The sequence below is a fragment of the Mesoplodon densirostris genome, chromosome 2 (genome assembly GCF_025265405.1).
Source record: "Mesoplodon densirostris isolate mMesDen1 chromosome 2, mMesDen1 primary haplotype, whole genome shotgun sequence".
Taxonomy (NCBI): domain Eukaryota; kingdom Metazoa; phylum Chordata; class Mammalia; order Artiodactyla; family Ziphiidae; genus Mesoplodon; species Mesoplodon densirostris.
In genome coordinates, this window is record NC_082662.1 from 83,554,256 (window position 1) to 83,582,254 (window position 27,999).

Sequence of the window (27,999 nt, forward strand, 5' to 3'; positions counted from 1 at the left end):
GAGAAAGTTGGTTCCACTTACCTGAATTGTACTTTGTTTAGAGCATCCTGTAATAGTTCTTTCTTTCTTTTTTTTTGTCCTGAAATAGCTAACAGTTCTCTAATTTCTTCAAGAAGGAGGTGTTAGTAATCGTTCAGTGACAGACCATAGATCGATCATTCTCAAGTTCTTTCATAAATCATCCACCGTTTTCTGATAAATGGTGAAAAATGATGATGAAACCTCTTTAAATAAATTCTTTCTTCAGATGGATCAGGGAAGTTTAAAAATCTAATTAAACCAACTATGCTGAAATGCTTCTTTCTTTAAAGTCTCCTTTTGGGGGGTTCCTATATCTTCACACTTCCCAGTTCCCCTCCTATCCTACTGGTGGTTTTAGTCTCCTTTGCTGGCTCTCTTGACCTTAAAGGTCAGGAGCCCACAAACTTGCTCCTGGACCTCCTTCTCTTTATCTATGAATGCCATTTATATGCCAATGACTAGTAAACCTATTTTTAGCCCTGAGCTCTTTTTTAGAACCTCATGCTCACATATCCATTGTCTACCTGCTATTTTCATTTAAATGTTTAACAGGAATCTCAATCTTAACATAAAACAAAGCTTTGGATTTCTACCCTTCCCTAACCTCAGTAAGTGGTACCAACCATTCACTCAACTATGAAGCCAAAAATCTCTGGAGTCACTGACTGCACTCTCATGTCCCTCATACAATCCATCTGCAAATTCTCTGCCTCTAAAACATATCTCTAATACATCCACATTGCTAAGATTTCCACTTCTGCCATCCTTCTAAGTCACCTTTGCTCTTACCTGGACTATTTTATTTTAACAGCCTCCTAATGAGCTTCCCTATTTCCATTCTTACTTTCCTACAATCAATTCACCATACAGCAGGCAGGGCAAATCAAATCACATCACTCTTTGCTTAAAACCATCCCACTCAACCAAGAATAAAATTCAAATGATTTATCCTGGCTTACAAAACATTGTATATGATTTGACTCTGTCTTCCTCTCTAATCTTACCTCATACCATTTTTTCCCGCCCTGTGCTACACTCCAGCCACATTAGTATGGTTTCTCAAAAAGTCCACTTCATTTTTGTCTAGGGTCTTTGTGTTAGTTGTTTCTTTTGCCAGGCATGATCTTTCCACTGTTTTTCGCACATCAGGAAGCTTTTTAGCATTCCTATCACAACTTATATGTTATGTTATCAGCAAAGCCTTTCACAATCATTTCTTCATTAAAAACATTTTCATGGAGTACCTACCACATGCCAATATTGTTCTGGATGCTGGGGGGAAGGGACCCAATCTTATTAGTAATTAGGGAAATACACATTAAAACCATAATGAGAATCCTATTCACAAACAGTGACTAAAATTAGATAAAGATTGACAATCCTACATGCTGATGAGGATGTAGAACAGAAACTATCTTTACTGCTCATGGGAGTATAAATAACAGCAATGTTCTTAAAAGGCCAAAATGGAAGTAATTCAAATATTCATGAACAGAATAGATAAACTGTTGTATATTTATACAAAGAAAAGTTACACAGCAATGTGAATGAATAACCTATAGCTACATTTAAAAATAACATGGTTAGGGCTTCCCTGGTGGCGCAGTGGTTGAGAGTCCGCCTGCCGATGCAGGGGATACGGGTTCGTGCCCCGGTCTGGGAAGATCCCACATGCCGCGGAGAGGCTGGGCCCGTGAGCCATGGCCGCTGGGCCTGTGCGTCCGGAGCCTGTGCTCCGCAATGGGGGAGGCCACAACAGTGAGAGGCCCGCGTACAGCAAAAAAAAAAAAAAAAAAAAAAAAAAAAAAAAAAATAAAAATAACATGGTTAAACTGCACAAACAACTTTGAGCAAAACAAGACACAAAAGAATATATACCATAAGGGAATGGGGGAAGATGGCGGAAGAGTAAGACGCGGAGATCACCTTCCTCCCCACAGATACATCAGAAATACATATACACGTGGAACAACTCCTACAGAACACCTACTGAACGCTGGCAGAAGACCTCAGACCTCTCAAAAGGCAAGAAACTCCCCACATACCTGGGTAGGGCAAAAGAAAAAAGAACAAACAGAGACAAAAGAATAGGGACGGGACCTGCACCAGTGGGAGGGAGCCATTAAGGAGGAAAGGTTTCCACACACTAGAAGCCCCTTCGCGGGCGGAGACTGCGGGTGGCGGAGGAGGGAAGCTTCAGAGCCACAAAAGAGAGTGCAGCAACGGGGTGCGGAGGGCAAAGCGCAGAGATTCCTGCACAGAGGATCGGTGCCGACCAGCACTCACCAGCCCGAGAGCCTTGTCTGCTCACCCGCCGCGGCGGGCGGGGCTGGGAGCTGAGGCTCGGGCTTTGGTGGAAGCGCAGGGAGAGGACTGGCAGCGAGAACACAGCCTGAAGAGGGGTTAGTGCACCACGGCTAGCCCGGAAGGGAGTCCGGGGAAAAGTCTGGACCTGCCAAAGAGAAAAGAGACTTTTTCTTCCCTCTTTGTTTCCTGGTGCGAGAGGAGAGGGGATTAAGATCACTACTTAAAGGAGCTCCAGAGACGGGTGCGAACCGTGGCTAACAGCGCGGACCCCAGAGACGGGCATGAGATGCTAAGGCTGCTGCTGCCGCCACCAAGAAGCCTGTGTGTGAGCACAGGTCACTCTCCACACCTCCCTTCGGGAAGCCTGTGCAGCCCGCCACTGCCAGGGTCCCGGGATCCAGGGACAACTTCCCCGGGAGAACGCACGGAGCGCCTCAGGCTGCTGCAACGTCATGCCGGCCTCTGCCGCCGCAGGCTCGCCCCGTTCTCCATACCCCTCCCTCCCCAGGGCCTGAGTGAGCCACAGCCCCCGAATCAGCGGCTCCTTTAACCGGGTCCTGTCTCAGCGAAGAACAGACGCCCTCAGGTGACCTACACGCAGAGGCGGGGCCAAATCCAAGCTGAACCCCGGGAGCTGTGTGAACAAAGAGAAAGGGAAATCTCTCCCAGCAGCCTCAGGAGCAGTGGATTAAATCTCCACAATCAACTTGATGTACCCTGCATCTGCGGAATACCTGAACAGATAACGAATCATCCCAAATTGAGGAGGTGGACTTTGAGAGCAAGATTTATTATTTTTTCCCCTTTTCCTCTTTTTGTGAGTGTGTATGTATATGCTTCTGTGTGAGATTTTGTCTGTATAGCTTTGCTTTCACCATTTGTCCTAGGGTTCCATCTGTCTGTTTTTTGTTGTTGTTGTTATTTTTTACCTTAAAAATTTTTTTTCTTAATAATTATTTTTTATTTTAATAACTTTATTTTATTTTACCTTACTTTATTTTCTTTTATCCTCTTTCTTTCTACTTTTTCTCCCTTTTATTCTGAGCTGTGTGGATGAAAGGCTCTTGGTGCTGCAGCCAGGAGTCAGTGCTGTGCCTCTGAGGTGGGAGAGCCAACTTCAGGACACTGGTCCACAAGAGACCACCCAGCTCCATGTAATATCAAATGGCGAAAATCTCCCAGAGATCTCCATCTCAACACCAACACCCAGCTTCACTCAACGACCAGCAAGCTACAGTGCTGGACACCCTATGCCAAACAACTAGCAAGACAGGAACACAACCCCACCCGGTAGCAGAGAGGCTGCCTAAAATCATAAAAAGTCCGCAGACACCCCAAAACACACCACCAGACGTGGACCTGCCAACCAGAAAGACGAGATCCAGCCTCATCCACCAAAACACAGACACTAGTCCCCTCTACCAGGAAGCCCACACAACCCACTGAACCAACTTTAGCCACTGGGGACAGACACCAAAAACAACGGGAACTACGAACCTGCAGCCTGCAAAAAGGAGACCCCAAACACAGTAAGATAAGCAAAATGAGAAGACAGAAAAACACACAGCAGATGAAGGAGCAAGATAAAAACCCACCAGACCTAACAAATGAAGAGGAAATAGGCAGTCTACCTGAAAAAGAATTCAGAATAATGATAGTAAAGATGATCCAAAATCTTGGAAATAGAATAGAGAAAATGCAAGAAACATTTAACAAGGACCAAGAAGAACTAAAGATGAAACAAGCAATGATGAACAACACAATAAATGAAATTAAAAATACTCTAGAAGGGATCAATAGCAGAATAACTGAGGTAGAAGAACAGATAAGTGACCTGGAAGATAAAGTAGTGGAAATAACTACTGCAGAGCAGAATAAAGAAAAAAGAATGAAAAGAACCGAGGACAGTCTCAGAGACCTCTGGGACAACATTAAACAGACCAATATTCGAATTATAGGGGTTCCAGAAGAAGAAGAGAAAAAGAAAGGGACTGAGAAAATATTTGAAGAGATTATAGTTGAAAACTTCCCTAATATGGGAAAGGAAAGAGTTAATCAAGTCCAGGAAGCAAAGAGAGTCCCATACAGGATAAATCCAAGGAGAAACATGCCAAGACACATATTAATCAAACTGTCAAAAATTAAATACAAAGAAAACATATTAAAAGCAGCAAGGGGAAAACAACAAATAACACACAAGGGAATCCCCATAAGGTTAACAACTGATCTTTCAGCAGAAACTCTGCAAGCCAGAGGGGACTGGCAGGACATATTTAAAGTGATAAAGGAGAAAAACCTACAACCAAGATTACTCTACCCAGCAAGGATCTCATTCAGATTTGATAGAGAAATTAACAAACCCAAAACAATTAAGAAAATGGGAATAGGAACATACATATCGATAATTACCTTGAATGTAAATGGATTAAATGCTCCCACCAAAAGACACAGACTGGCTGAATGGATACAAAAACAAGACCCATATATATGCTGTCTACAAGAGACCCACTTCAGACCTAGAGACACATACAGACTGAAAGTGAGGGGATGGAAAAAGATATTCCATGCAAATGGAAATCAAAAGAAAGCTGGAGTAGCAATTTTCATATCAGACAAAATAGACTTTAAAATAAAGACTACTAGAAGAGACAAAGAAGGACACTACATAATGATCAGGGATCGATCCAAGAAGAAGATATAACAATTGTAAATACTTATGCACCCAACATAGGAGCACCTCAATACATAAGGCAAATACTAACAGCCATAAAAAGAGAAATCGACAGTAACATATTCATAGTATGGGACTTTAACACCCCACTTTCACCAATGGACAGCTCATCCAAAATGAAAATAAATAAGGAAACACAAGCTTTAAATGATACATTAAACAAGATGGACTTAATTGATATTTATAGGACATTCCATCCAAAAACAATAGAATACACATTTTTCTCAAGTGCTCATGGAACATTCTCCAGGATAGATCATATCTTGGGTCACAAATCAAGCCTTGGTAAATTTAAGAAAACTGAAATTGTATCAAGTATCTTTTCCGAACACAACGCTATGAGACTAGATATCTATTACAGGAAAAGATCTGTAAAAAATACAAACACATGGAAGCTAAACATACACTACTTAATAACGAAGTGATCACTGAAGAAATCAAAGAGGTAATCAAAAAATACCTAGAAACAAATGACAATGGAGACACGACGACCCAAAACCTATGGGATGCAGCAAAAGCAGTTCTAAGAGGGAAGTTTATAGCAATACAATCCCACCTTAAGAAACAGGAAACATCTTGAATAAACAACCTAACCTTGCACATAAAGCAATTAGAGAAAGAAGAACAAAAAACCCCCAAAGTTAGCAGAAGGAAAGAAACCATAAAGACCAGATCAGAAATAAATGAAAAAGAAATGAAGGAAATGATAGCAAAGATCAATAAAACTAAAAGCTGGTTCTTTGAGAAGATAAACAAAATTGATAAACCATTAGCCAGACTCATCAAGAAAAAAAGGGAGAAGACTCAAATCAATAGAATTAGAAATGAAAAAGGAGAAGTAACAACTGACACTGCAGAAATACAAAAGATCATGAGAGATTACTATAAGCAACTCTATGCCAATAAAATGGACAACCTGGAAGAAATGGACAAATTCTTAGAAATGCACAACCTGCCAAGACTGAATCAGGAAGAAATAGAAAATATGAACAGACCAATCACAAGCACTGAAATTGAAACTGTGATTAAAAATCTTCCAACAAACAAAAGCCCAGGACCAGATGGCTTCACAGGCGAATTCTATCAAGCATTTAGAGAAGAGCTAACACCTATCCTTCTCAAACTCTTCCAAAATATAGCAGAGGGAGGAACACTCCCAAACTCACTCTATGAGGCCACCATCACCTTGATACCAAAACCAGACAAGGATGTCACAAAGAAAGAAAACTACAGGCCAATATCACTGATGAACATAGATGCAAAAATCCTCAACAAAATACTAGCAAACAGAATCCAACAGCACATTAAAAGGATCATACACCATGATCAAGTGGGGTTTATTCCAGGAATGCAAGGATTCTTCAATATACGCAAATCAATCAATGTGATACACCATATTAACAAGTTGAAGGAGAAAAACCATATGATCATCTCAATAGATGCAGAGAAAGCTTTTGACAAAATTCAACACCCATTTATGATAAAAACCCTGCAGAAAGTAGGCATAGAGGGAACTTTCCTCAACATAATAAAGGCCATATATGACAAACCCACAGCCAGCATCGTCCTCAATGGTGAAAAACTGAAACCATTTCCACTAAGATCAGGAACAAGACAAGGTTGCCCACTCTCACCACTCTTATTCAACATAGTTTTGGAAGTTTTAGCCACAGCAATCAGAGAAGAAAAGGAAATAAAAGGAATCCAAATGGGAAAAGAAGAAGTAAAGCTGTCACTGTTTGCAGATGACATGATACTATACATAGAGAATCCTAAAGATGCTACCAGAAAACTACTAGAGCTAATCAATGAATTTGGTAAAGTTGCAGGATACAAAATTAATGCACAGAAATCTCTGGCATTCCTATATACTAATGATGAAAAATCTGAAAGTGAAATCAAGGAAACACTCCCATTTACCATTGCAACAAAAAGAATAAAATATCTAGGAATAAACCTACCTAAGGAGACAAAAGACCTGTATGCAGAAAATTATAAGACACTGATGAAAGAAATTAAAGATGATACAAATAGATGGAGAGATGTACCATGTTCTTGGATTGGAAGAATCAACATTGTGAAAATGACTCTACTACCCAAAGCAATCTACAGATTCAATGCAATACCTATCAAACTACCAATGGCATTTTTCACAGAACTAGAACAAAAAATTTCACAATTTGTATGGAAACACAAAAGACCCCGAATAGCCAAAGCAATCTTGAGAACGAAAAATGGAGCTGGAGGAATCAGGCTCCCTGACTTCAGACTGTACTACAAAGCTACAGTAATCAAGACAGTATGGTACTGGCACAAAAACAGAAAGATAGATCAATGGAACAGGATAGAAAGCCCAGAGATAAACCCACGGACATATGGTCACCTTATCTTTGATAAAGGAGGCAGGAATGTACAGTGGAGAAAGGACAGTCTCTTCAATAAGTGGTGTTGGGAAAACTGGACAGGGACATGTAAAAGTATGAGATTAGATCACTCCCTAACACCATACACAAAAATTAGCTCAAAATGGATTAAAGACCTAAATGTAAGGCCAGACACTATCAAACTCCTAGAGGAAAACATAGGCAGAACACTCTATGACATAAATCACAGCAAGATCCTTTTTGACCCACCTCCTAGAGAAATGGAAATAAAGACAAAAATAAACACATGGGACCTAATGAAACTTCAAAGCTTTTGCACAGCAAAGGAAACCATAAACAAGACCAAAAGACAACCCTCAGAATGGGAGAAAATATTTGCAAATGAAGCAACTGACAAAGGATTAATCTCCAAAATTTATAAGCAGCTCATGCAGCTCAATAGCAAAAAAACAAACAACCCAATCCAAAAATGGGCAGAAGACCTAAATAGACATTTCTCCACAGAAGATATACAGACAGCCAACAAACACATGAAAGGATGCTCAACATCTTTACTCATTAGAGAAATGCAAATCAAAACTACAATGAGATATCATCTCACACCAGTCAGAATGGCCATCATCAAAAAATCTAGAAACAATAAATGCTGGAGAGGGTGTGGAAAAAAGGGAACACTCTTGCACTGCTGGTGGGAATGTGAATTGGTACAGCCACTATGGAGAACAGTATGGAGGTTCCTTAAAAAACTACAAATAGAACTACCATATGACCCAGCAATCCCACTACTGGGCATATACCCTGAGAAAACCATAATTCAAAAAGAGACATGTACCAAAATGTTCATAGCAGCCCTATTTACAATAGCCCGGAGATGGAAACAACCTAAGTGTCCATCATCGGATGAATGGATAAAGAAGATGTGGCACATATATACAATGGAATATTACTCAGCCATAAAAAGAAATGAAATTGAGCTATTTGTAATGAGGTGGATGGACCTAGAGTCTGTCATACAGAGTGAAGTAAGTCAGAAAGAGAAAGACAAATACTGTATGCTGACACATATATATGGAATTTAAGAAAAAATGTCATCAAGAACATAGGGGTAAGACAGGAATAAAGACACAGACCTACTAGAGCATGGACTTGAGGATATGGGGAGGGGGAAGGGTAAGCTGTGACAAAGTGAAAGAGCGGCATGGACATATATACACTACCAAATGTAAGGTAGATAGCTAGTGGGAAGCAGCCGCATAGCACAGGGAGATCAGCTCGGTTCTTTGTGACCGCCTGGAGGGGTGGGATAGGGAGGGTGGGAGGGAGACGCAAAAGGGAGGGGATATGGGAACATATGTATATGTATAACTGATTAAATTTAAAAAAAAAAAAAAAAAAAAAAAAAAAAAAAAAAAAGACCAGATCAGAAATAAATGAAAAAGAAATGAAGGAAATGATAGCAAAGATCAATAAAACTAAAAGCTGGTTCTTTGAGAAGATAAACAAAATTGATAAACCATTAGCCAGACTCATCAAGAAAAAAAGGGAGAAGACTCAAATCAATAGAATTAGAAATGAAAAAGGAGAAGTAACAACTGACACTGCAGAAATACAAAAGATCATGAGAGATTACTATAAGCAACTCTATGCCAATAAAATGGACAACCTGGAAGAAATGGACAAATTCTTAGAAATGCACAACCTGCCAAGACTGAATCAGGAAGAAATAGAAAATATGAACAGACCAATCACAAGCACTGAAATTGAAACTGTGATTAAAAATCTTCCAACAAACAAAAGCCCAGGACCAGATGGCTTCACAGGCGAATTCTATCAAGCATTTAGAGAAGAGCTAACACCTATCCTTCTCAAACTCTTCCAAAATATAGCAGAGGGAGGAACACTCCCAAACTCACTCTATGAGGCCACCATCACCTTGATACCAAAACCAGACAAGGATGTCACAAAGAAAGAAAACTACAGGCCAATATCACTGATGAACATAGATGCAAAAATCCTCAACAAAATACTAGCAAACAGAATTCAACAGCACATTAAAAGGATCATACACCATGATCAAGTGGGGTTTATTCCAGGAATGCAAGGATTCTTCCATATACGCAAATCAATCAATGTGATACACCATATTAACAAACTGAAGGAGAAAAACCATATGATCATCGCAATAGATGCAGAGAAAGCTTTTGACAAAATTCAACACCCATTTATGATAAAAACCCTGCAGAAAGTAGGCATAGAGGGAACTTTCCTCAACATAATAAAGGCCATATATGACAAACCCACAGCCAGCATCGTCCTCAATGGTGAAAAACTGAAACCATTTCCACTAAGATCAGGAACAAGACAAGGTTGCCCACTCTCACCACTCTTATTCAACATAGTTTTGGAAGTTTTAGCCACAGCAATCAGAGAAGAAAAGGAAATAAAAGGAATCCAAATGGGAAAAGAAGAAGTAAAGCTGTCACTGTTTGCAGATGACATGATACTATACATAGAGAATCCTAAAGATGCTACCAGAAAACTACTAGAGCTAATCAATGAATTTGGTAAAGTTGCAGGATACAAAATTAATGCACAGAAATCTCTGGCATTCCTATATACTAATGATGAAAAATCTGAAAGTGAAATCAAGGAAACACTCCCATTTACCATTGCAACAAAAAGAATAAAATATCTAGGAATAAACCTACCTAAGGAGACAAAAGACCTGTATGCAGAAAATTATAAGACACTGATGAAAGAAATTAAAGATGATACAAATAGATGGAGAGATATACCATGTTTTTGGATTGGAAGAATCAACATTGTGAAAATGACTCTACTACCCAAAGCAATCTACAGATTCAATGCAATCCCTATCGAATACCACTGGCATTTTTCACAGAACTAGAGCAAAAAATTTCACAATTTGTATGGAAACACAAAAGACCCCGAATAGCCAAAGCAATCTTGAGAATGAAAAACGGAGCTGGAGGAATCAGGCTCCCTGACTTCAGACTATACTACAAAGCTACAGTAATCAAGACAGTATGGTACTGGCACAAAAACAAAAATATAGATCAATGGAACAGGATAGAAAGCCCAGAGATAAACCCACACACATATGGTCACCTTATCTTTGATAAAGGAGGCAGGAATGTACAGTGGAGAAAGGACAGCCTCTTCAATAAGTGGTGTTGGGAAAACTGGACAGGTACATGTAAAAGTATGAGATTAGATCACTCCCTAACACCATACACAAAAATAAGCTCCAAATGGATTAAAGACCTAAATGTAAGGCCAGAAACTATCAAACTCTTACAGGAAAACATAGGCAGAATATTCTCTGACATAAATCACGGCAAGATCCTTTTGGACCCACCTCCTAGAGAAATGGAAATAAAAACAAAAATAAACAAATGGGACCTAGTGAAACTTCAAAGCTTTTGCACAGCAAAGGAAACCATAAATAAGACCAAAAGACAACCCTCAGAATGGGAGAAAATATTTGCAAATGAAGCAACTGACAAAGGATTAATCTCAAAAATTTACAAGCAGCTCATCCAGCTCAATATCAAAAAAACAAAGAACCCAATCGAAAAATGGGCAGAAGACCTAAATAGACATTTCTCCAAAGAAGATACACAGACTGCCAAGAAACACATGAAAGAATGCTCAACATCATTAATCATTAGAGAAATGCAAATCAAAACTACAATGAGATATCATCTCACACCAGTCAGAATGGCCATCATCAAAAAAATCTAGACACAATAAGTGCTGAAGAGGGTGTGGAGAAAAGGGAACACTCTTGCACTGCTGATGGGAATGTGAATTGGTACAGCCACTATGGAGAACAGTATGGAGGTTCCTTAAAAAACTACAAACAGAACTACCATATGACCCAGCAATCCCACTACTGGGCATATACCCTGAGAAAACCATAATTCAAAAAGAGTCATGTAGCAAAATGTTCATTGCAGCTCTATTTACAATAGCCAGGAGATGGAAGCAACCTAAGTGTCCATCATCGGATGAATGGATAAAGAAGATGTGGCACATATATACAATGGAATATTACTCAGCCATAAAAAGAAACAAAATTGAGCTATTTGTAATGAGGTGGATGGACCTAGAGTCTGTCATACAGAGTGAAGTAAGTCAGAAAGAGAAAGACAAATACCGCATGCTAACACATATATATGGAATTTATGAAAAAAAATGTCATGAAGAACCTAGGGGTAAGACAGGAATAAAGACACAGACCTACTAGAGAATGGACTTGAGGATATGGGGAGGGGGAAGGGTAAGCTGTGACACAGTGAGAGAGTGGCATGGACATATATACACTACCAAATGTAAAACAGATAGCTAGTGGGAAGCAGCCGCATAGCACAGGGAGATCAGCTTGGTGCTTTGTGACCACCTAGAGGGGTGGGATAGGGAGGGTGGGAGGGAGGGAGACGCAAGAGGGAAGAGATATGGGAACATATGTATATGTATAACTGATTCACTTTGTTATAAAGCAGAAACTAACACACCATTGTAAAGCAATTATACTCCAATAAAGATGTAAAAAAATAAAAAATAGAAATACATTTTAACAAAATAGTCAAAACAGTATAACTGTCACAGTAAATATTATACATGCTTGAAAAATAACTTTTCTTGATATTTAATAATTCTTTCAAATTAACAATATTAAAAATCAAAGCAGAATAAAAAAAAAAAGAATATATACCCTAAGGAGCCATTTATGTAAAATTCAAAAACTTAAAACTACTGTATTAGAAGCTGATATTGTGGTTATTTTTGAGGAGGAGGGGGTGAGGAGAGGTTGTGACAGAATATGAATGGAGCTCTGGGGTCTACTTCTTGGACCTGGATGGTGGTTACATGGGTGTGATTACTGTGATAACTTACTGAGCAACAAACTTGTCACCTGGGCACTTTTCTGTAAGTTTTACTTCTATAGAAAAGTTTTAAAAGTTTGTGTTCTTTCGATTGTTCAGTTTTTATGATTATGAACCCATACTATTATAGAACATTAAGGATAATAGCTGATGGACTCATACTAGAAGGTTTTCTTTATGAAAAGAGCCATGAAGAAACTGTTGTTTGGTCTTTGTATCAGGAATAGGTGTGACTTTGGACAAGTTATTTAGCCTTGGTGAGCCTATAATACAGGAATAATAATTTTCACAGAATAACTGTGAAGATTAAAATAATTATCCAAAAGATCTATACCTGGTTTAGCAACAACCACATAGAAAGGTTAATAAAAATGGGGAAAATTTGCTTTATATAGAAAAGCTACTAAGTGAATAGAACTAGAATTACTTTTGTGAGACTTTATGGATATAAAGCACTTTAAAACTATTTTATTAAGACATAAAAATTGAGCAAAGCTGTATAATGGGGAAATATTTTTTAGTATAAGTGAACTATCTTCAGTATGGAATAAATTTACCTATTCCTAGAACATCCACTGGAACACATCACCATCAAGAACAAGTGAAAACATAAAATTTGTATTCCAAAAACATTTTCAAATCAGCTGTTTAGCGTGCATTTTCACGTGAAACAATACTGTAAATGGTAGCAAGGCTTCAAGGAACCCAGAGAAGCTTAGTCAACTGATAATTTGGGTGAACCATACGATTATACTTCTCAATATGTCAATACATAAATGAGTTCTGAGTACATTTCCTTTGGCTTCTAAATGAGATTAACTTTCTACCTCCTTCTGTCTCCCTTTCCTGGCATTTAGAAAATATTCTTTGTCTTTAGTGGTCGGCCGCTGCAAGAAGACAGATCAGCATTGAAAAAGTAGATGGCTTATTCATTTCTGGAATCTACATTTTTGTTTTATGGCTCCGACTGAAATGTTCCTGATGACCAATCTGCTTGAAAAAATTTCATTTTTCAAAACCCAGCCCAGATGCTGTTGCCATCTTATCCCTGTATGTTTCAAAGGAGGCTATATAGCATACGGTAGTTAAGTGCATGGATGGGCTTAAAGTCATATAGTCTAACATTCTACCTCTATCACTGACTAGTTTATGACCATGGGGAGTTATTTAATACCCCAGAACCTCAGTTTTATGACAAGTAAAGCATGAATAATAATGATGCTACCTATTTCAGAGGACTGTTGTGAAGATTAAAAGAAATAAAGGAAGTATAATACTTAGTACAGTGTCGGACACAGAGCAGCTGTTGAATGAATGGTAGCTACTATAATGCTAAACTTTTCATTATGTATTACAATTTGTTTATTTGTACGCCTATCTCCTTTGTTAGACTGTGAGCCCCTTAAGGCTATGGGTTGTGTTTCAATCTTCTTTATCTTCAGTTCTAAACCCAGTGCCTAGTATAGAGTAGGTGCTGTGATGATAGATGGGTGAAAGGGCAGGAGGTGGGAAGATGGGATAACGAAAGCACTTAAATTGGGACCTTGGGTCTTTTCTATGTCTCCCATGAGGACAGAATGTAGGGTTAAGGGGAGGATTTAACCACAGCTCCTGCCAGGTCTGGGGCAGCAAGAGTTTCCACAGTGGCTTCTGTGAAGCTCTTGGCAGGGTAAAAGGCTTCAAATTAAAAGATTGCTATGGTAGGTAGGTAATATTAGGAGCAAAATTAGGTGGTGAGGGTAGGAATCGCAGGAGTTGGGAGTCATAGAAATCACATGGATGGATGACAGTAAGGTGCAGAAAGTGAAGATAAATCTCTATTTGCAATGTTGACAGAGAGAGTCCTTGTGGCTAGGTCAACTGCAGAATTTACTTACTGGATATATGCAGATTCATGTGTGAAGGAGGACAACACAGTTAAAATATTGCCATTAATTGACATTCTTAAGATTTTAAACATTGATGACATGTTTTCTAATCTAACGTCTCTGTAAGCAGCACAGAAAAGAACAGGCCAAACTGGATTAGATCCTAGCTCAACCATTTACTATTTGCATCATCTTGGGAAAAGTTACTTAATCATTGTGAGTCTGTTTCCACATCCATTCAACTGAGGATACCACCATCACATGGGATTATTATGAAGATTAGTAGTAATAAATATGAAGTATCTGACACAATGCTTGGCCAACAAACCAATGAATAGTATCTATTATTGTTATTTTATAGATTAACAATATATTCAGCCATTCATAAAAAATAACCCGCTTAAACCTCTTTACTATTTCATACAGCTAACTATGCTAAGTGGTCATAGCTGTTATAACATGTACAACATTGCTGTATGTTCAGGAAGATGAATCTACAAAGTTTGTCTCACTATTTCCTTCAACATTTAGAGAAGTACAAAGATCAGCTAACAAAGTGACTATTAACAGTCACATGCCCAAATACAACATTAATACTTAAAAGTCAATTCTTATGTTGAAAGCCAAAAATTCTGGCAAATTCTAGCATACAGACAAAAGTTAAGTTGGAGCAATTAGATTGACTTCAGTTATCTTTTTTTTTCCCACTGTGAAGTGCTATACACAAGAATGAAAAAAACACTAAAGAAGTGACAACTTGTTTAAACTTCTCAAGAACCTGGTCCAACGAAGAGTAATTTTTATAGTAAGTTGACTACAACCATTTATCTCAGTTTAAACGTTCACTTGTTTTCACTTATCCTTTCTTTAGTTATAAAACTTTGAACAGGTGCATATATTAAAATCTGCTCAGAAAACATAATGAAAAGAAGTCTCCAACTGGAGACCTATAGTGGTTTCACATTATCTATAATAGTAAACTTAATCTCTTCTAGCTTTGAAGATTCACCATAAGCTGGCTCTATTCAGTCTAACCTTATTTCCACAACTCAGTCGCATTAATTCTTTTTTTTTTTTTTTTTTTGCGGTACGCGGGCCTCTCACTGTTGTGGCCTCTCCCGTTGCGGAGCACAGGCTCCGGACACGCAGGCTCAGCGGCCATGGCTCACGGGCCTAACTGCTCCGCGGCATGTGGGATCTTCCCGCACCGGGGCACGAACCCGTGTTCCCTGCATCGGCAGGCGGACTCTCAACCACTGCGCCACCAGGGAAGCCCCTAATTCTTTTTTTAAAAAATAAATTTATTTATTTTGTTTATTTATTTTTGGCTGTGTTGGGTCTTCGTTGCAGCATGCGGGCTTTCTCTAGTTGTGGCATGTGAGTGGGGGCTACTCTTTGTTGCAGTGCGCAGGCTTCTCACTGCGGTTGCTTCTCTTGTTGCGGAGCATGGGCTCTAGGAGCATGGGCTTCAGTAGTTGTGGGCTCAGTAGTTTTGGCTCACGGGCTCAGTAGTTTTGGCTCACGGGCTCTAGAGTGCAGGCTCAGCAGTTGTGGTGCACGGGTTTAGCTGCTCCGTGGCATGCGGGCTTTTCCCGGACCAGGGCTCAAACCCGTGTCCCCTGCGTTGGCAGGCGGATTCTTAACCACTGAGCCTCCAGGGAAGCCCAGTTGCATTAATTCTTAATCGAATCTGGCCTCCTCTAAACTCCCAACCCCATACCCACTCTCACCTCTGTGTGCTTGTGTGGTCCCCAGCTGTACTCATTCTCCTCTCTACTATGCTTTCTAATTGGGACTTGGTTAAGCCCAGGACTCTGGCCTATTCTGAATCACCTAATTAGCATCTTATCGCAAACTGTTCTAGTTTTTAGTTTGCACAATCTAGCTCTTTATTTTAACAGAAGAAACTTCTACCTGTTAAGTAATTTTCTTTTCATGTTTGCATAAGATAAAAGATTGCTTTAACAAGCCACAGAAAAAACCCTACATTAAAGTTAAACCTCATGAACTATTATATTTCCTGCCATTCCTGATGAGGAGAATATCATTATTATTATTATTATTTTCTTTTGCGGTACATGGGCCTCTCACTGTTGTTGCCTCTCCCGTTGCGGAGCACGGGCTCCGGACGCGCAGGCTCAGCAGCCATGACTCACGGGCCTAGCCGCTCTGCGGCATGTGGGATCCTCCTGGACTGGGGCACAAACCCGTGTCCCCTGCATCGGCAGGCGGACTCTCAACCACTGTGCCACCAGGGAAGCCCGAGAATATCATTATTTTTAGTTAAGGTACATTCCTTATCACTAGATGTCAAAATTATAAATGGGAGATTGCTTTATTTTAGTCATAATTTCCTTTGAGAAAATCTTTGAACATAAGGAATAATTCTTAGGGTTCTCAAAAGAATAAGCGTTTCTAGAACATGCTTATTTGTAACTTGTTCTTTCATTCTTGGCTATCAGATCGGAACAGATTATAAAAAATGCACACGAATAGGTAAAGATTATACATGATCCTGAATCCCTCAAATGTTATCAGAGCTGAAAATCAATATTTATAGGCATGACCTCCCAAATTTCAGGACAAATTAAATTAAACCACATCTAAGATTTATCATTTTTGTTAATGTTTTGTTTTTTCATTCAGATTTTACTTAGATTGACTGCCTCCAGGAGGTATTACCCAAAACACTTATACTTTCACTGAAGAGTGTAATACCAGGAAAGGGTAATATCCAAACTTTTTCCTTTGAGGTTTAAATTAATTTAGTGAAGAAAATGAGTTTCTTTCTTAACAAATGAGGTTTATGTTACCCATTCAAATCTCACCACTGTGAATAAACATTCTTGTACAAATAATTCAAGGTAAGAAACACATTTTTCCATTCATGTTTAGCCAGATATTTATCATTAAAAAAAAAAGGAAACTGACCTAGAGCCACATTAATAAAAAGTGTCTCTCTAATCAAAACACATTATTTTAAATAATTTAAATTACCTAGTATAGTATCTAGTAAAACTATCTGAAAATTTCATGAGCTGAATCTCACAGATTCAAGGTAGTGCCAGTTTAAAAAGTATTCAGATACTAAGAAATCTGTTAACTGATATTAGGCAAGTATCCCTTTTTGCAATCTCAGTAATACCGCTTGGGAAAAAGAAGACAAGAGTAAAAAAAACTTCCCTCTATCCACAACGGTAAATACCACAAATCTACTATAGAGGTAAAAAGAAAATTTTCGTTTAATTTAAGTAACTTTGACACCTAGACAAACTACCTTTTCAGATCACAATAAAAAAGTGAAATATTTGCCATACAAATATTAATTGATCGTTTCAGATCATGATTAAAGAGGTTTAAGGAAAATAAATCCTCAATATTGGAACAGAAAAATTCATGTTAAAAAGAAGGTAATCTTCCAAAATATTATTATTAATCATAATCAAAGATTCACAGAAAATATTTACCATGAAAGAGTCAGTCATAAGCAATAATAAAGTGTTGTGTCAATACAGAGGAAGGAAGAAAGAAATATGTGAAGATCAAAATTTATCACTTACCTCATGATTCAGCTCTGCTATCTGATCTTTCAGTTCCCTAATGTACTGGTTAGAATCAGACTTGTTAAGCTGTCCTTGAAGCTTTCCTTCTTCTTTCTGTTTTGTGACAATACAACAAAGCAAAATCAAGAGACAATTTTCACAGCATATACTCGAACATTTGAAGATATAGGACAGCATAAGGGCATATCCTTTAATTGGCTAAATTCTGAACAAATCTATTCTCAAACTATTTCTGTACAATAATTAATAGTAAACTATATTGAATATTTCTAAATAGTGCTTATTAATTATATTAATACAATTTATAAAATGTACCTTTTGAGAGACTCTTAGAAATCAATAATCAAATGGGTCTACTAGTGAAAAAAATTACCCTAGAATTCAAAAGCCATTTATCCAGTTATTTTGAGGGCAAATGCTTTTCTATCCATTCTATAAAGAGATTCAGTGCTTAGCTGAGAAGGTTGTAAGCCTCCTACAGCTACACTACGAACCTGCTTTTGCTGGGGAACAGAGAAGGAAAAAAACCAGGTTCTCCAAACCACTCTTAAAAGGGGAGGACAGCTCTGAATTTCTTTTTTAATTATTCAGGAATGTGATTAAAAGGTGCTCCAATCCTAAGAACTAGTTGTAGAATCATGCTGGGATCATTTTCCAGGGAAGTAGACTAGGAAGGGGAGGAGCTGCCTTTTTCTTATACCACCTGAAAACAAATGTACTTTGAAGGTAAAGAGCTTATTAAAGAGTGAAAACAGGATTGTTTTTGTTATCTCCAGATTATTTGTTTAGGAAGTTGATGCTTAAAATGTTAAGAAGCTCTGATGCAGAGACATCTACTGAAACTACTCATGCCAGAAAAGTACCAATTCACTTTCAATAGTCATCACTCAGTTTCCTTCCATGGAGACAACCACTGTTGACAGTTTTTTTAGTGTAGTCTTTCCATGGTATTTTGTACATATATAATCAAACACACATGTATACACACATATTTTTACTCATACTATCAACACTATACAAGCTGTTCTACACTTGCTATTATCTCTCAAGAATACAACTTGAAGATCATTCAATATCAGTATACACAGAGCAGAAAGATAATACATTTTGATTTGAGAGAGCTCTGAAGTTCCTGTGAAAGTTATCTTAGTGGTATCTAAATATTTATCGGTTTTTTAAAAGTAGGTTTTAAAAGGTGCCTTAGGTTCTGTACAATTACCTTGCATGTAATGGGTTGTAGTGAAGAGCATTTTCCAATGTGGAAAACGTTTCTTCCCACTCACAGTAAGAAGGGACCTTGGACATTATCTGGTTTGGACCTCTGACTGCAGCCAAATCCAGCCTCTACTTTTCTTCTACACACCTTCCCCTAACATCCTTGGCAGAAAGAAGAACTAGACAGAGCTGCTCCGGCAACAGAATGGGTAGCTCCTCTGCAGAGTCAGGGCACCACGCCAACAGAATTGCTCTTCTGTGTTAAATTATCTTTGCCACCTTGATTTCATTCTTATGTACCCTTAGCGTGTTCTGCAAATCCTTTCATCAAGTTATTCCTATACGTACCTTTTTTTATTTTGGCAATCTGCCTTAAAAACCTTTTACTGGAATTTGGCCTGCTGAAGCAGTTTGATGTAACTAATGTTTGTATAGATGTAAAAGAACAACTACTGTTTCTACAGGCTTTCAAACTTTTCTTATACATTTAAACACATGAATATCACATATAATCATCTAAGCAAAGAACTAACTTAACAATTACTATATTCCAAATATGCAGGGCTTCTTAAATATATACAAAATATATACAAAAGACACCTTATGGTTTTTGGCCACATTCCCATATTTAAGAAAAAAATTTTTTTGAAGATTTAGTTAGGAGTATTAGTATGATGGCCAGAGAAATGATAGCAGAACCAATAGAACAGCAGGGATACCAAGTCAGGATCCTAATCAAACCATCTCTGAAGCCTTCCTTACCTGTTTTTTCAGGTATATGAACCAATAAAGTCTCTTTATTATTTAAACCAGTTAGAATATGGATTTGTCACTTGAAACCATAAAAAAATAAAAGCTAACATATCTTGAGCACTTATTAGACCTTCACAATTGAGGTTCCTCACAGGAATTAAGCCCTAATGCCTAAAGTATCATTGTATGTAATGATTTAACTTACCTCCTATGCATCTAAAATGGTACTAACTATGTATCATCCTTAGAAGAATCGAGAAAATAGTTACTCAATTTTCTGTAGGACTTAATTCTCTTGTGGAGCTGTGATGGAGAAAGACTGGGGGTTACAATGAGCTAGGAATTGTTCTAAGCCCTTTATATGTAATCATCACAACAACACTGTGTAATAGGTATTATTTTTATTCATATTTCCTAGATAAGGAAACTTAAATGAAAGACTCAGTGAACTGTCTGCGTAAGAGTCACAGCAACAGTTGACACATCTTTCACCTTAAATTTACAGCACTATGAACATGAGATATAATGAAACAGAAGAGAATATATGGAAATCTATGCAAAGGATCACACAAATTAGCTTTCTTGGATTTGTTACAAAAATTTTTATGTATTTATTTCAGCCTCCGCTGATTTAAACGGTAATTGCAATATCAAAAGAATTAAAGATAAAATGCTATAACAGGGACTTCCCTGGTGGTGCAGTGGTTAAGAATCCACCTGCCAATGCAGGGAACACAGGTTTGATCCGTGGTCTGGGAAGATCCCACATGCCACGGAGCAACTAAGCCAGTGCGCCACAACTACTGCGCCTGCGCTCTAGGGCCCAGGGGCCGCAACTACTGAGCCCGCGTGCTGCAATTACTGAAGCCTGCGCACCTAGACCTCATGCTCCGCAACAAGAGAAGCCCACGCACCGCAAGGAAGAGTAGCCCCCGCTGCCCACAACTAGAGAAAGCCTGCACGCAGCAACAAAGACCCAAGGCAGTCAAAAAAAAAAAAAAAAAAAAAAAGCTAAAGCAACTTGCATTTATGGCCCTAAGCTAATGACCCATATTATCAATTTACAGTTGTCCAATACCACTTTGGCCTGCTTCAACAGGCCAAATTCCAGTAAAAGGTTTTTAAGGCAGATTACCAAAAGAAAAAAATAAAATAAAAAAAGGTACGTATAGGAATAACTTGATGAAAGGATTTGCAGAACACGCTAAGGGTACATAAGAATGAAATCAAGGTGGCAAAGATAATTTAACACAGAAGAGCAATTCTGTTGGCGTGGTGCCCTGACTCTGCAGAGGAGCTACATATACTTATACCTGGATCTTACTTTTAATCACTCCACTTTTTAAATGAAAGATTTCAAAGGCACAGAATAAGAACAAAAAATTATTATAATAAAGACTAATGAACCCACCACCCAAATTCAGCCTGTTTCATAACCATCTCATTCTAAGATTTTCCTTGGCTCTAGACTTCCTCCGCCTTAGTCCTGTATATCTCAAAGATGGAAAAGATGATGTCAAGCAGAAGGGATTAAGTAGTGAGTGCATGAGAGAAGGAAGAGAAGGAATAATGTAGGAAAAAAATTTTTGGAGGGAGAATATTCATTGACGTAAATAAAATAAATGAAGCCGTTATTCTTATAGAAAGTACTTTCTAAATCCCATATGTGACATGAGAAATGGCAGCAGAAATTTAGTAAGTAAATATACTTCCAAAGCAGGGTAATTTGATAAGAATTACTCATTTTAATATGTGTCCAGCTGTCCTTTTTGATGGCTTTAAATTTTAGTCTAATTTTACTATCATGTCACATTAATTCCCTTGAAATGGTTGATTAAATGGAAAGTGCAATCCACTACTAAGGAGATATCCTTCTGAATGAAATAAGCTAAATGTTTATGGTTTGGAATCAGACTTGGAGAAAGGTGATTTTAAATCAGGTCCCCAATAAAGGCAAAGGTCTTCAGGATTTTGAACACTGCATAGCAATATCATCATGTGGGATAACATAAAATTTTCAGGGCAAATAAAATGACAAAGCCCAAGGTAAGCTCTAATATTGTAGGAAAGAAGCTCAAGAACGCAGAAATGCTTTAGGTCTGAATGGCTGTAGAATGACCAATAACGATAATTAATACCATTTCTTCCCTACAGGAAAACTTGCGTGAAAAAAATGCTTGGCAAGATAGAAATCATTAAATCTGTTTTACAGAAAGCGATCAAGGGACTTCCTTGGTGGTGCAGTGGTTAAGAATCCGGCTGCCAATGCAGAGCACACGGGTTCCATCCCTGATCCGGGAAGATTCCACATGCCGCAGAGCAACTAAGCCCGTGCACCACAACTACTGAGCCTGCGCTCTAGAGCCCGTGAGCCACAACTACTAAGCCCGTGTGACGCAACTAATGAAGCCCACACACCTAGAGCCTGTGCTGCACAACAAGAGAAGCCTCCGCGAGGAGCTCACACACCGCAACGAAGAGTAGCCCCCGCTCGCCACAACTAGAGATAGCCCATGCGCAGCAACGAAGACCCAACGCAGCCAAAAATAAATAAATTAATTAAATTAAAAAAAAATTTTTTTTAAAGCGATCAAGTGACTCCAAAGATTTGTTTCTTCCAAAGGTGGGTCTTTGTAGGGTTTGGCTAAAAAGTTTGTTATAGGGCTTCCCTGGTGGCGCAGTGGTTGAGAATCTGCCTGCCGATGCAGGGGACACAGGTTCGGGCCCCGGTCCAGGAAGATCCCACATGCTGCGGAGCGGCTGGGCCCGTGAGCTAAGGCCGCTGAGGCTGCGCGTCCGGAGCCTGTGCTCCGCAACGGGAGAGGCCACAACAGTGAGAGGCCCGCATACCAAAAAAAAAAAAAGTTTGTTATAGCACTTTGATTTCTTTGGAGGAAAGGTAGTGTTTAATGAAAAACAGGGCAGTTAAGAAATTTTACAATAAAAAATGGAATGCTTTTAGCTTAAAAAAAAAAAAACTCCTGAAAGATACTTGTGAAAATCAAAGAAGCCCCCTTAGATTTTATGACTAAAAAAACGGTGTTCTTCCAATTTCTATTAACTTCAGAAAAAAAGCAGAATTTCAAAGAGAAACACTTTATATGTCTGATCAAATCTAATAGCATGTAGTTGTTCTTTTTAGATTTAAATACAAAGGTTACTGTTGGGTCTTTTTTTTTTTTTTTTTGCAAAACTTTTACAAATAAAAATAGTCTGATGCCTATCAAACCACTGTTTCTGTGGACAGACAGACAGATACCCCAATAAACAACCTATAAGGCACACTGGCTAAACTGAAGAAAGAGGAAGGGTGATTAAGCAACTCTAGGCTCTAACAGTGACCCCAGGAGAAGACAATCACCATCCTGGCACACTTGTCACACATTAGTAGCACACCAGTGTGACAGACACAACAGCTGGAAAGCTCTGCTTGAGGCATTTTGATTCAATAGTCTGCTTTAAGGGAATATAGCTGATATTTCAAAAATAGAAGTAAAAAATGAGAGCTGTCCTAAATGCTATTTAATAAATTGAAATGTACAAAAATGACCTTTTATCTAAAACTCTGTGATTTTTTGTTCTACAAATAGGGTCTCATTTAAAAATGTTAATATAAAGCCTTTTAAGGATCCTTTTTAAATGTAAAAACTGAATAACTGTATATTTCCAACACCCAAAAATACAATTAACTATTATATTCTAATAAGTGAATATCAATTTAATTTCACTTCTGAGGCAGTTCATTCAATTTTCTAATGTTTAAGGTTTTCTTGCAAGTATTTTTATAGCTTTCTATTTTCAAGCAATGTCCACATGGTTCTTTCTGATAAGCAGGTGGGAAAATGTCAGCTACGCTAATAAATTTACCAGGAACCTGCATTTTCTTGAGGTTTTCTTTTGGTCCAGCTGATAACAAAAACAGATTGTCAGTTAATTGGTTTCCTAAGCAAAACTAATAACAAACTTAAAGAGATCCAACATATAAACAATTTTGGCAATTGTCAGTAATTTCAGTGAACAGACCTTAAATACATATCTTTTTTCACACAGCAAAAGAAACTATATCAAGAGAGCATACAGTAACTTTATGAAAGTTTTAAATGCATATTTCACTCTTAGATCTATCTTTGAATGATTATTTTAGGAATTACCATTATGAAGTCTAAAATAATCTAATTCATATTAAGGCCTTAAGCCACTGAGCTTTATGTATGAGCCTCTTAGTCAAAAGGTCATTAATAACTCTAGTTAATAATACGCAAGCTTAAGTGACTGGGGTAAAGTATGACAACTTTAACTTACTCTGACATGCATCAAAAATATAAGTGAGCTAGAATGGTGGATGGATAAGTATCTGATAAAGCAACATTTAAAACAAATATATCAAAATATTAGTTTTAGAATGGAGGTGGTGAGTTTATAATGTTCACTATACAATTCTTTCAACTTCTGTATGTTTGAAATTTTTCATAATAAAATATGGGGAGGAAGAGTCATCGATAAAAAGCAATTAATTTCCTCTCCCTCCCCAGCCTGCTAAAAAGTAAGCACTTGGTCCACACCATTCTTCATTTACATAAGTGAAAAGACACATATCTACCAAAGGTTACTTAATGTTTCTTCATTTAAAAATCCATGTTTTGCTCTAGAATGGATACTACTTTCTTCACATTTTACTGAAAACTTAAGAAACTAAAAAGCAATATGATTAAATCATACAATTAGTACTTCATTAAAACAGAATATAATTTTGGAGCAGGCTAAATTATAGTTCGTCTCTATAATATTTTGTAGTAGATTTTATGGTTGTTACCTCAAGATCCCTCTTTATGAAGGATCATAAATTTTCTCTCCCTCATTATGAAGTGGTGATAGAATTGGAATTATCCTGATCCTTAACTCCACAGGTATGCCCTGATTGGTGGGGTTTAACTCAAGATGATCACATCTATTTTGCACAGTGATTGGTTCAGGGGTTTCTCAAAGTGTGACACTCAAAACTTTTCCTGGAAAGTATGGGGTACAGTTTCTTATTCTGGATATTACGATGTATGGGTATAAAGCTCACCCTTAAGCCATTTTAACACAATAAGGAAAACCTCCTGAAGATAAAAATGACAAGGAGGGCTGAGCCTTAAGAATCATGGTTAAATACAACAAAATGGAGCTCAAACCAAACTTTTCCTGAAGCACACCCTACTTCTGGACTTTTCAGGCATGTAAGCCAATAAATCCCCTTTATTATTTAAGCCATATTACTTACGCCATTAACGAATCCAGAATTGGGTTGCCTGCAATAAAAACATCCTAACTAATAAATATTTTAAAAAATATGGCTAAGTAAATAAACACCATGATATAAACAACATAATCTATGAAATGCTTAAAACAATGATTCCAAATGATGATTATGGAAAAAAAAATCACTCTGGGAGTTTTGTAAACATATAGATTAAGAGAACCAATTTCTGACCTACTGAATTCTAAATGTCTGGGAATGGAGCTTGAAAATCAGTATACTTTGAAAGCTAAACAAGTGGTGATTCTGACATAACCAGCGTGACATAAACTACACTTGAAACGCACTGGTTTGAACCATCTTTGAAAATTAACTATTCTTTTTAAACACAAATTCAAAATTCTATTTATATGCCAATTATAAAATGCTTTTTACCCTATTTCTTAAAAACCTCTAATATTTTATGTGTTGACACTCATTACAGAATTTACTTAGCATAATTTTACATATAAAAAAAGAGATGTTTTTCCAACTACCACAGTGGTGAATGTGGTAAATAACCAAGACTGATAAACTTATCTACAAATAGTCTCTACATTTCCAGAGCGAATATATTTAAAAACAAAAATAGAGGAAAACTGTCAAGGGTTCTTTAATTTCTTTCAATTCTGCTATCAGTTTCACTTCACATTATTTCTGTGATAGTTTCAGCTGGTCAATTCCCTGTCTGCAGAGGTTGGTTCAATTTTGAACTCAAATCCCTGTCTTAGTTAACCTAGCTCTCAAACAGAAAATATGATTTAAAGTTTGGTAATGCATGATGAGGAACTAAATAAAATGTTTAGGATCTGAGAAAATTCCACACATATGACCCCTATGACTGAAAACTAATTGTTCTAAAGAATGAAGAAAAACCAAAGATTTGGGGACCAACAAAATAATTCTTTTAAAACTTAAAGTACCAATATTATGAGGAGGTATGGCAATAAATAAGGGCAATATGGAGTCCAATTCTCAATGAACTTTTTTTAAATCAGGTAACAGATTGTTATAGCCCCAAAGCTATGTGCTTTAATATAACACATATAAATGTGTATAGAGGAATATTTTACTTAGAGCAGTGATTCTGGTGTTCAACTACCTAGACGGTTGATTAACGACCTTCGGCATATACCTTCACCTGTTTTTGTCCCTGCAACCTTTGGGAACTCTAATCACAGAAAGGATGACGTAGAGATGGACTGTGCTCAGGATATGTAAAATATTCTGTTACCTGAATATTTTCAATCTGTTGATTGAAAAATCATAAATGTTGTGGTCAGCAGGAAATAAGTGAATTATGTATTTGTGTAAGTCACAGCAGAAAGTGGACATTTTAATTAGAAATACCTTCACCTACGTCTACTGTACTCCAACATACTATTTAAAAAGGTTGAACAATTAAGTATGGTAACGCATATCAAGCTAAAAGATTGAAGAGAAAACATGAAATGTTTACTATATAGCTCTAAGCAGCATGTTTTTGCGTGTTATGTTGCAGCAAAACTGAGATAAATATGTTAAGTTGCTTTGAACAAGTGTTTGAGAGAAAAGTGTGGCTTAGCAGTGGACAACATTAAAACATATTGTGGCAGTGAGAAAAGAGGAGGCAGGGGCCCTGGTTTGTTTAAATTCATGGATTACCCTCATTTTAAAAGAGAAATTGTAATAGGCATGCCTAAGAGTCCATTCTTGTTTATTTGTTTCTTTATCTATGTTTTTAAGGCTGGTTATAACTTACCCCTATCCTGCCACAGGAAGGACACTTCCTTAGACAGGAAGATAGCAGATTTTAAAAAGCTGTGTCTCAAGCCATAGGCTTTTTAATGCTCTATACAACCAGATTATTTGTTTAGAGGGGGTTTTTTTTGTTTTTTGTTTTTGTTTGTTTTTTTAAAGAATTTAACCAGTTAACACCTACTTAATATACTAGATGTGTAGATGAAGGTAGCAGAAAGCACCCTATATGAAATATAAAAGCATCTAGTCTATCATTAACATCTTGCAAAATTTTTCTCTAGCTTTTTAATTTTTAAAATTTTCAAATCTACAGAAGAGCTGAAATGATAGTACAATACCCATATACCCCTTAGTTATAGTCACCAATTACTATTTTGCCAATTTGCTTTTGTTTTTCCTATTTGTGTATTTTCTGAAACATTTGAATGGAAATTGCAGATATGACATTTCACTACTATATATTTCAGCATGCATCTCCTAAAAGTAACCAAATGTCCTTACGGCACCTAAATTAATAGTAATTTCACAATATCATTAAACATGTACTTCCTATTCAAACTTTCCTAAAAGGGCCCAAAATGTTTTATTATTATCCACAATTGAACCAAGATTCATGGTTACACTTGGTTATTATATCTCTTTAGCCTTTTTTAAATCTAAAGTAGTACTTTTGCCTTTTTTCCCCATGATATTGTTGATATTTTAAGAGTCAAAGCTGAAAGAGAAAATTTTCCCATTCGAACTAAAACAAGTACTGTTTTTATTCCTTTTTTTCACATCAAACAGGTAACAGAGTAAAACTAATATAATGTATATTTAATGGTTGGTTGGGTCAAGGGAGTAAATATAGAAGACATGGGCACAGAACTTTAAATATCTGAAGCCAAAGACTCAGAATATTTATAGGAATTTAGCATTTTATATATTACCCTTGTAAATATTTATTCTACTATTTATATGTATTTGGTAAAAGATAAACATAATAAATATTAGCAGTTACGATTTTTTGCCTCTTACTAATAGATTAACGTGTTTAGCATTTCACTCCTATGAGGTCCAAAGAACTCTCTATATTTAACATCACTTTAAACATACAAAACCCTTTCAGCCTGTCATTTGTTTCTTTGTAAAAATATTCTATAAAGTAGGTAGATGACTTTAAATTCTGGGAAAAGCATAGTGTTCATCACAAAGAAATCTCTAAGAAAGAGAAGACTTGTCATAAAAGA

The 27,999-nt window shown here is 37.3% G+C and overlaps 1 protein-coding gene across 8 annotated transcripts in view; it reads right to left on the reverse strand.

The window, feature by feature from the left end:
• EVI5 (ecotropic viral integration site 5) overlaps window positions 1–27,999 on the reverse strand; it is a 240,978-nt gene that overhangs the window by 24,632 nt on the left and 188,347 nt on the right. For all 8 annotated transcript variants that reach the window (XM_060090121.1, XM_060090122.1, XM_060090119.1 and 5 more), the window contains one exon: window positions 17,782–17,877. In XM_060090121.1, the coding sequence (XP_059946104.1) occupies window positions 17,782–17,877 (96 nt within the window). The remainder of the gene's footprint in view (window positions 1–17,781; window positions 17,878–27,999) is intronic.